Raw genomic sequence first — 10,126 nt, 5'->3', positions numbered from 1 at the left:
CACACACACCCCGTATGATAAAAAAGACAGACATGGTAGCTCAGTCAAATCTCTACCTATTTTTATGAACATTATAATTGGTGCAAATAAAGTCCACCCATCTATTTATGTGCAAAATATGGTGGCTACACTGCACTGTTATGGCTGCTATCTTGCCTTTTTTTTAACCCCTCCCTGCAGACATCCTCCCCCCCCCTTTTTTTTCCACTGATAGAAACGTATGGATCTTTAACATAATCCCTCACAGGCCTCTTATAAAACCAACATTTACAAGCTGTCAAGCTGAAGAGAGCCAAATGCCTCTGGATAAAAGCAGAGAGAGAAAGGAAAGAGTCGTTTTCTTCTCCCTTCCTGGCACTCTTAAAATATGATCTTCTGAACGCTTGAAAATTTCATTAATATTTCAAATGACGCTCTCGGGGACACCAAAGCATTCCCTTTCTCTTCATCATTAACACGGACAGCTGCAACAATAAGAGCTACCTCTTAATTCTTCATCCTGATCATCGGAGGAGACGCTGGTCCCCAGACACGTCAGCTGTCATTCACGTGGCTGATAAACACTTGCTCGGGGGGCCACATCTAGAGAGACACGGAACGGGAGATTAAAATACTCGAGTGTGGAACTTCTGTCGGCTGCAATTTCTTAAACTGTCTTCTTGCCCATTGCATGAAGGGAGCCGAGGTGGCGCAGTGGTTAGAGTGCAGCACTGCAGGCCAATTCAGCTGACTGCTATCTGCAGTTCAGCGGTTCAAATCTCACCGGCTCAAGGTTGACTCAGCCTTCCATCCTTCTGAGGTGGGTGAAATGAGGACCCGGATTGTTGTTGGGGGCGATATGCTGACTCTGTAAACCGCTTAGAGAGGGCTGAAAGCCCTATGAAGCGGTATATAAGTCTAACTGCTATTGCTATTGCTATGAAGACGAATAACTCAGGTGATACCAAAAACAAACTCTTCGGGCCATTTATTATCCTAACATCACTCCAAAACAAAAACAAAAAACCCAACCTCCAACTCTTTTTGATATCAAGTCATGTCACGTTAAATTTGTTCAAGTAGATAATATCTGAATAACAGAGCAGGGCAGCGGAGATCGCGTCTTTGGCCAAACGGCGTGCAGCACTGAGCGTCTCCGCAGCGCCTGGCTGCCGCTTCCCGGATTCCCCTAGGCGCAACAAGGCTCCGGGTGCAAGGATGCTGGAAGCCGCTCGCCCCTTTCAAAGGCAATTTCCCGCCCTACTTTCATCCACATTCCAGATCTGAAGAAGCTTCTTGGGGGGAGAAAGCGAAACGTCTTCAAAGAAAAACCCAGTTGCCTCTTGACGAAAAAGCCCCTTTGGGACAACCGTGATTCGGATGGCTGAGAATCTCCATAGACACTCAAACTCCTCCGCCGCCGCAGATTCCTCAATGGGATGGAGATTAGAAGAGGGCGGAGCGTCGGGAGGGAAACCGACCAATCAGCGACCAGGCGGCCGGCTTCAATGGACGCGCACGTGGCTCATCGGCATCACGCCCATTCATAAAAATTCCCGCCGGGCTTTTAACTATAGATTGGTTTTTTAAAACATTTCTAGACTTAACCGCAACCCTGCCTTGGTTCTTGGCCCAACATTATCTTTTTTTTTTTCTGTCTCTCCAAATGGAGAATGTTCCTGTATTGGCAGCGCGTTGCCTCGCACTTGTATTTCCAAGACACTTAAACACAGTGTATTTCTGATTAATGCTCCCAGGCAGGAAAACAGAGCTAAACGATAGGATAAAAATGAGCTTTAGGTTTATTTTAAGAATGAGTGGATGTACTGCTTGAAACTTTGATTTTGGATTTTACCGAGTAATTGATAGATCTTTATAGGCTTGCTCGTTTTATTACGAAAAGGCAAACAGTTGTGATCTGATGCGAATGCAACAAGAGAGAGTCGGAAGTCAATGCTTCTTTTTCTTTCTTCTGTTTTTCCTCCTTAACCTTCCTCACTTCTCTTCCCCCTTTTCCTCCCCCCCTGCTTTTTATTTACATTTTGCATCTTATAATATTTTATAACTCAATAAAAATGCTAAACTAACAAAATGAGTGGATGTACTAAAAGTCTGTAATTTTATTTACAAGCAAGATGAATCTCCATCGTACACAAGTTTGCAGCTCAGCTGAAATCGTTGCGTCTCTCAGGTGATAGTTTTACTTTAAAACCTCCGTCTTCTATGCCCTGGCTATATTACTGCCGCCTAACAGCACAGAATGCACGGATATAACCTCATTTCCTTCCTTCCTTAATCCATAGCACAAAAATAATATTTTTGGATAGAGCCGGCGCTCCCTCTGGTGGTCACAACCCAGCCATTTCACCAGATGGATAGTAAAATTGGGGGGAAGGGGGGTGTCTACCAGACCAAACCATACCTAGGGATTTATTTATTTATTTTTCCACTCCGTAATCTAAACCCATTTCCCATCCAATCGTTCTCCTTGCAGGTTAAGCAATAATTTAGAATAATTTAAAATGGAAGAAAACTCTAGTGCAACAGTACTGCAAAAAAAGAAAAAGAAAAACCCGCCCCATATAGCAAGCATTAGCAAGCAAGTCCATCCCTCTTGGCCCTCTCCCTGCTTCGCTTGCTAAGATCAGCCAAGCGCGCCTACCTGCTCCCCTCTGTCAGGGATCTCCAACCCTGGCAACTTTAAGTCTGGTGGACTTCAACTCCCAGAATTCTGGTGGACTTCAACTTTCCCAGAAGCAAAGCTGGCTGGGGAATTCTGGGAGTTGAAGTCCTCCAGCCTTAAAGTTGCCAAAGTTGGAGAGCCCTTGCTCTATATAATCTAATACCAGAGCCTTCTTTATTTCCAGGATCCTGGTGATCGATGCTCGAGTCGTTAGGCCTAGCAAGCGGAGCCCTCGCCTTGTGCAAGGTCCGCCGCTGCCGCCTGGTCCGGGTTGTTCGCTCGCTCGCTCGCTCGCTCGGCGCTCGACTCTCTGAGTCTGGCAGAAGGCGGTCCGCGCAAGCGCAAAGAAGGCGGCCGGAGAGGCGGGTGCGGTCGCTGCTGCTGCTACTCCTCCTCCTCCTTCGTCCCCCTCACGCGCGGCGGGGCTGCTGCGGCCCGTCTCCCCAACCTCTGAGGCGATGGCGGACGAGGAGCTGGAGGCGCTGCGCAAGCAGAGGATGGCCGAGCTGCAGGCCAAGCATGGGGTGAGGGCGAGCGACACCTTCCCCCGAAGGTCTCCCGGCCGACCCGCGTCAAGGCTGGGCTCCTCACGATGCCCCCCTCAGTTCAGCCTCACTTGAGGAGATCGCGCCCCTCAGCTCCCCAAGAGGGAGGGGGAGGAAGGCCGATTTATTAATTGTTTAATTTATTATTTTATTTGTTATTTCATTTATTATTTTATTTATTTTACTTGTTATTTTTATTTTATTTGTTATTGTACTTATTTTTATTTTATTTATTATTGTACTTATTATTTTATTATTGTACTTATTATTTTATTATTGTACTTGTTATTTTTATTTTATTTATTATTTTATTTATTATTTTACTTGTTATTTTATTTATTATTTTACTTGTTATTTTTATTTATTTATTATTTTACTTGTTATTTTTATTTATTTATTATTTTATTTATTGTTTTACTTGTTATTTTATTATTGTACTTGTTATTTTATTATTGTACTTGTTATTTTTATTTTATTTATTATTTTATTTATTATTTTACTTGTTATTTTATTTATTGTTTTACTTGTTATTTTATTTATTATTATTTTTATTTGTTTTATTTATTCTAAGTATTTACTTATTATTTTGTTTATTTTACTTGTTATTTCAATTTTTTTGGTTAAGTGAATCTGGCTTCCCCGTTGGCTTCGCTTGTCAGAAAGTAGCAGCAGGTGATCCCGGGACACCACAACTGTCATATGAGTCAGTTACCAAAGCTTCTGAATTTTAATCACGTGAACACGTGGGGATGCTGCAGTGGTCATAAGCCACCCTTTTTTTATTGCTGTTGTAACTTGATCACTAACCCGAAAGGTTGTAAGTCGAGGACTACTTGTATATAACTAAAGGCAGGAAACAGATTTAATTGTCTTACTTTTTCCATACAAGAGCAACCCTGAGAGATGAGATGGGCTGAGAAAAAGTGACTGGCCCAAAATCACCCAGCTGGCACTTATTTTTTAGATTTTTCTTTATTCTGCTTTAATTTCTTTTATAAATAATTCAATAGCAATAGCAGTTAGACTTATATACTGCTTCATAGGGCTTTCAGCCCTCTCTAAGCAGTTTACAGAGTCAGCATATCGCCCCCACAATCTGGGTCCTCATTTTACCCACCTCGGAAGGATGGAAGGCTGAGTCAACCCTGAGCCGGTGAGATTTGAACTGCTGAACTAGCAGTCAGCTGAAGTGGCCTGCAGTACTGCACTCTACCCACTGCGCCACCTCGGCTCAAGGTGCCAGACGTATCTAATACCTCCTTCCTCCTGTTTTTTTTTTTTCACAGTAACCCAGTGAGGTGGCTTGGGCTGAGAGAGAGAGCCCAAGTCACCTAGTCGGCTTTCATGCCAGAGGAAGGACTAAAATTCACCGTCTTCTGGTTTCTAGGCCACTATACCAAATTGGCTCTTAATGGAGACACTGCACTGTTTGTTTTCCAATGGAGGAGATTTAGTTTGCTAGCTTATTTTTCAGTTTCTCTGTAGGAAGAGACTCTAGAAAGAGTGCAGAGAAGAGCAACAAATGATTAGGGGACTGGAGATTAAAACATATGAAGAACTGGGTATGTCTAAGTTTAATGAAAAGAAGGACTAGGGGAGACATGATAGAAGTCTCCCAATATCTCAGGGGCTGCCACAAAGAAGAAGGAGTCAAGCTGTTCTCTAAAGCACCTTTTCAGGCAGGACAAGAAGCAATTGGTGGAAACTAATCAAGGAGAGAAGCAACTTAGAATTGAGGAGAAATTTCATGACAGTGAGAATAATCAACGGAACAACTTTCCTCCAGAAGTTGTGAATGCCCCAACATTGGAAGTTTTGAACAAGATGTTGGATAACCATTTGTCTGAAGTAGTGTAGGGTTTCCTGCCTAAGCAGGGGGTTGGATTAGAAGACTTCCAAGGTCCCTTCCAACTCTGTCATTCTATTCTATTCTAAGAGCCAGCATCTCACTTCAGAGAAGTACTAAAATTGGATGATTTTCCAGTTGGAAAGTACAATATATTTGTAGATAAGCTAAGAATTGAGTATATACAGTAGTTTTCTTTCTGTAGATAACATGAAATGGTACGCTTTTGACATAGAAAGCACTGAAGATTGTATATATTTGCAGTTTATATATTCTAAAAGGGATAGAGGCCGGGCACTTTAAAATACCCAAATAAAATGTTTTTCCTTTGACCCTAAGACACCGTAATATTTGTGCATATAAGAGCCATTTGATGTTCAGCAATTCTGCCCTTGAAACTCTTGTAATATTAAGGTGATAGCATGAATGATTTAGCATTTTACCAATCAGAGCTCAGAAGAAACTTCTTCAGTTTATTGCTTCAGTTATCAATAACCTGATTATTTCTAACCTTTTAGGATCCTTCTAGTGAAATTGCACAACAAGAATCAAAACAAAGGTATTTCAGAACTTGTTTCTAGAACTTCACATTCTTTTTCTTTTAACAGTGGGGCATATCCCAAACTTAGAACAATAGCTTATGAACATTCAGTTTCAAATCTTGTGGCTTTAAGAATATTTAGATCATATAAATATGATTTTGCAAACATTTCACGATAGAGTATATATTTTCTTTCAAAAACATGCATTGCAACATTTTAAATGGTATATTATTGAATATTTGAAAATCTTTAGGAAAGAGAAAGTTGTGATGGGTGTGCACTAACTTTTATGATTGATCAGTATTCTCTACAAACGGGATTAATGGCTTCTGTTCTCTTGTTTAAAATTTTCCCAATATTCTGTTGTTAAAACGTTTTACTGTTCAGTGCTGAAAGATATATTCAAGATCAAACTGGTAAAATAAATGGATGTTTTTTCAGTTAATTTCTTATTAGAATATGAGCTTTGTGGGATAATTTGTAATCTGTCACTCTGATTAAAAAATTTGCTCTGGCAATTACTTATAAATGTAAAACTAATTTTATTTTCAGTTTTTGAAGAATTATAAAAATTAAACATGTTAATGTTAAAAAATAATATTCTGGAATAATTAATGGAAAAATATCAAAAGATTATATATAACTGCCATGCATTGGTTTATAAAATTAACAGATATTATAATTAGCATTTTAGCAGATAAGTTAACATTTTTGGAGCAATTTTTATTTTCTGCTGTGTAAAATTATTTCATTATTTACAGGGAAGCTGAAATGCGAAATAATATTTTGGCTCAGGTTTTGGATCAAGCAGCACGTGCCAGATGTAAGTATTTATTTAACATTGTTTGACTTGTTGTATATGACCATTCAGTTTGAAGAAAGCAATTTTGGGTGGCATTTGTAAGAGCATTCAAACAAGGGACTAGAAATTAGAATACAATAAACCTCTTGAATGGAAATCAACAGAGCAACGAGACTAACAAAATTCACAGGACAATCATACTTTCAGTCAAGATGGATTCATCCAATGTTCTAGCCCAATGCCCAGGGAAGAACCACGTTTTCAAGAAAGACAGAAGAGTCTTGGCATAGACCTCTAGATTAAAGGAAGAGTGTCATGGGCTGTAATACTATCCATGCCTAAATGGCACTGACATTGTATACATATTCAGAATTTCATTGATCAGCAGTCCTCCACTTCTCCACCAGTTTTGAATTGCTGGTGTCATTCATCCAAAAGCATTACAGCATGCTATATTTAGCATCCTTTACATATTCCCTGCAGGTATTTTATTTTGCCTTGATTGTGGCATCTGAACACACTCAAAAGTTACTGGATCTCTACTTGAAAAAGTGGTGCATAAAGCAAACATTGTACAGTTGTACCAAGATCATTTAGAATACAAACCATTCCTTGAACTTCTGTACTATTCCCCAGTTGGTCATCTTTTACAACAGGTTTTATTTAAACACCACCTTGTATAAGGGTTACTCTTCTTAATTCAGGGTTAAGGTGAAACGTCTGGGATGGATGTAATAATCTTTTTGTTGTTAAATATTAGAGTTGTGAGAGCCAGCATGGTGCTTAAAGTATTGGACTAGGACTGGAGAGATCAGATTCAAGTCATTAATCAGTCTTGGAAATTTATTTGGTGATTTTGGGTCTTTCCTCCACCCAGCCAAGGCTAGTTTTTTCCCTTGTAGTCTTGAGCTCTTGAGAGAGCAGCCCAGATATACCTCTAATAGATGGTCTTTAACTAGGCAAATATCTGTTTTCCTCTTGCAGTAAGCAATTTAGCACTTGTAAAGCCAGAAAAGGCAAAGGCGGTTGAAAATTACCTTATACAGATGGCAAGATTTGGACAGCTAGGTGGAAAAGTAAGTTTATTTCTTGTTTTTAGCCCCCTGCAATATTGCTCTCTAGCCGAGTATTCAGAGTTGTGGAGTTGAGGGCATTATCTGTTCCCAAAACACATTTGATTGGCTATTATTTGAAAAGGGAATAACCACCTGATTTTTTTTCCTATTTGGAATTTGGATGGTGTAACAGCCTGTCAAAAAAACTTCTAAAATGTTCGCTGCAATTAGAATGGTCCTTTATCTCCCTCTCCCTGGGTAAAGTCCTCTCTGGTTTCACAGAGCAAGAAGCTGTTTTATATAAAGGAGGGTATGGGTGGACCCTTAAAGAACCATTTACTGCAAGGGAACTTCTGCTGGGGATGTTGCTAAGCAAGAGTGTTTCCTACCTTCTTTATAACTTGCTTCAGGAGGGAAGAAGCAGCCTGTCTCCTAAGCCCCCTGAACACTCTGGAGTATGAAGAGATTAGTGACTTGAACCATTAATATAGCTAGTAAAGCAAGCTGTTAGCTATTCATAATATTTTGACTGTTTCCCCACCTTTGCTTCTATTTGCTACTATGCTATTGTATGTAGAGGACAAAGTCATAAGTATAGTTCAAACATTTTATTGTTGCTATTTGTATCTTAATAAATAAGGTACCAGTAATTCAAAATGAGAACCATAAACCCTGCATTTTTCAGCAAGAGCTCTGTGTGCCATATTACCAAGTCAGTATTCTTTCTAATCTTCTCCTGACTTCTTAGGTATCAGAACAAGGATTGATAGAAATACTTGAAAAAGTGAGTCAGCAAATGGACAAAAAAACAACAGTAAAGGTAAGAGGTTTTAAAACTAATTTAAAGTAATTAAATCTGGTTTGCAAGGAAGAAATGTAGAAGACACAGCATAGCTGGGTATTTGACGTAGCTCTTCAGGTAGAATAGAGCAAATTACATCACTGAAACTGGCAACAGATGGTTTATGGAAATGAAAGGCTTCCCGTTTATTCCATAACTGCTCAGTACATTGCAGGTTTTTTTTCTTAACCTCTTAATGTTTTCCCTCTTTACTCTCCATCTTTGAACTACTCCCACTCTTTCAATATTCCACAAACTGACTGTTCTTTTAAGTTGAGCCCATTTGTATGTTTTGTTTTTGCTATTTGGTTCTTTGGATTTTGACCCTGGTCAGTTGTCTTTTTGCCCCTTTTGATATGCCTTGTTTTCTTTTAATTTTATCTACAAACTGCCCAGATTTTTCCTTCTGCCTTTCCCCCGCCCAACTTAGATGCTATGAAGGCTTTAAATTGATATGTTGTAAGAGTACGGTTTCACATTGCACATTCAAAATTATATAGGAAGACTCCAAGCAATCGTATGGGATTACACATCAGTGCTAGAATTGCTGTACATATGTCCCCCCACCCCCATAAATTGATATTGTTACTGTAAATCAACTATTGACAATTTAGCCTCAAAGTATTTTAAGCCTGAGTTCACCTATATTCTATCATTCTTCTAGTTCAATAGAAGAAAAGTGTTGGATTCTGATGAGGAAGATTAATGAAATATGAAGACAGTTGCCAACTGCTGATCACCTGGAATAAGTCAAGGAAAGTATGTTCTATCATAGGCGAAAGTTTACAAAATGTTCTGTACACATTTTTATAAAAAGTAAAACTGATAAGCTTGCCTTCTGTACAATTAAGTGAAATGGTTTTGTTAGATAAGTTTTATATAATGAGCTTGAGAAATAAGGATTCATTCTCTAAGGTTTCAGCTTTCCTTTGACACTATTTACTGTGCAACTGGCAGATGTGAAAATATACTTGCCTCTCCTAGAGGTGCTTCATGTGCTCATGGGAAATGAAATTCTACCTTGCCAAGAAATACCAATTTAAGTCTGCAGGCTAAATTACATATTGGAAAGAGAATTCTGTATTTATATTTAAGGGGGGGGGATACATTAGACCCACACAATCTTCATTTCTTAACCATGAATAAAAAATTGAGGAGCAGCCAACAAATTTATTCTTTCCCCCAAGTAGAAATTTCCACCTCATTTTCAATTAACTATGATTAATGCCAAAGAGGTTTCCCCAAGTGCTGTGTTTTTGAAACTGGCTTTGAAGCCTGTTTAGCATTACCATGGTTTCAGAGGATCAGAAATACTATGTGTACATTACATGTCAGAAAACTTCCTGAAGTTTTGCTAATCTTGGTTTGGAACCAAGCAAGATACAGTTCAAAAAAAAATGGCTGCATAATGTATTGTTGATTGATTTGCTGTATTGCAAATTCAGGATGTTTTGCTTAGAACATCATGAAATTTAAAGTCTGCTTGGGAAAAGAAAACTTCAGCATGTTGTTTTTATACAGAAACAGATTAATAAGTGCTTCAATTTTTGAACATAATTTAGCCAACATTAATTTTAAAAAGGATATTTTGCTGAAATCAATTAAAGGCTAATTTCTGTATTTTGTCTTGGTGTAATCCATCATCACATAAACACACTCATAGCTACTGAAACTTCCCATTTTCAGAGTTGTCAAGCTGCTCAAAGACCATCTTTCATGCATGATGCCACTGTAAACAATGTTGTGCGTTTTTGTTACTGAGCATAAGTGTTCAATCCATGCATAAAATCTACCCTATGTAAGCCAGAGTGTTAAAAGACAAGTTCCTTTTCT

The 10,126-nt window shown here is 38.9% G+C and overlaps 1 protein-coding gene across 1 annotated transcript; it reads left to right on the top strand.

Moving 5' to 3' along the window:
• The first annotated feature begins 3,009 nt into the window (after positions 1 to 3,009).
• PDCD5 (programmed cell death 5) lies at positions 3,010 to 9,913 on the top strand. The gene is made up of 6 exons (XM_032231324.1): positions 3,010 to 3,186; positions 5,572 to 5,612; positions 6,357 to 6,418; positions 7,382 to 7,473; positions 8,201 to 8,272; positions 8,958 to 9,913. The coding sequence occupies exons 1-6, from the start codon at positions 3,121 to 3,123 to the stop codon at positions 8,997 to 8,999; spliced, it is 375 nt and encodes a 124-aa protein (XP_032087215.1). The 5' UTR covers positions 3,010 to 3,120; the 3' UTR covers positions 9,000 to 9,913.
• Positions 9,914 to 10,126: the final 213 nt, after the last annotated feature.

Source organism: Thamnophis elegans, chromosome 14, assembly GCF_009769535.1.
Source record: "Thamnophis elegans isolate rThaEle1 chromosome 14, rThaEle1.pri, whole genome shotgun sequence".
Taxonomy (NCBI): domain Eukaryota; kingdom Metazoa; phylum Chordata; class Lepidosauria; order Squamata; family Colubridae; genus Thamnophis; species Thamnophis elegans.
This window is presented reverse-complemented; position numbering and strand designations above follow the sequence as displayed.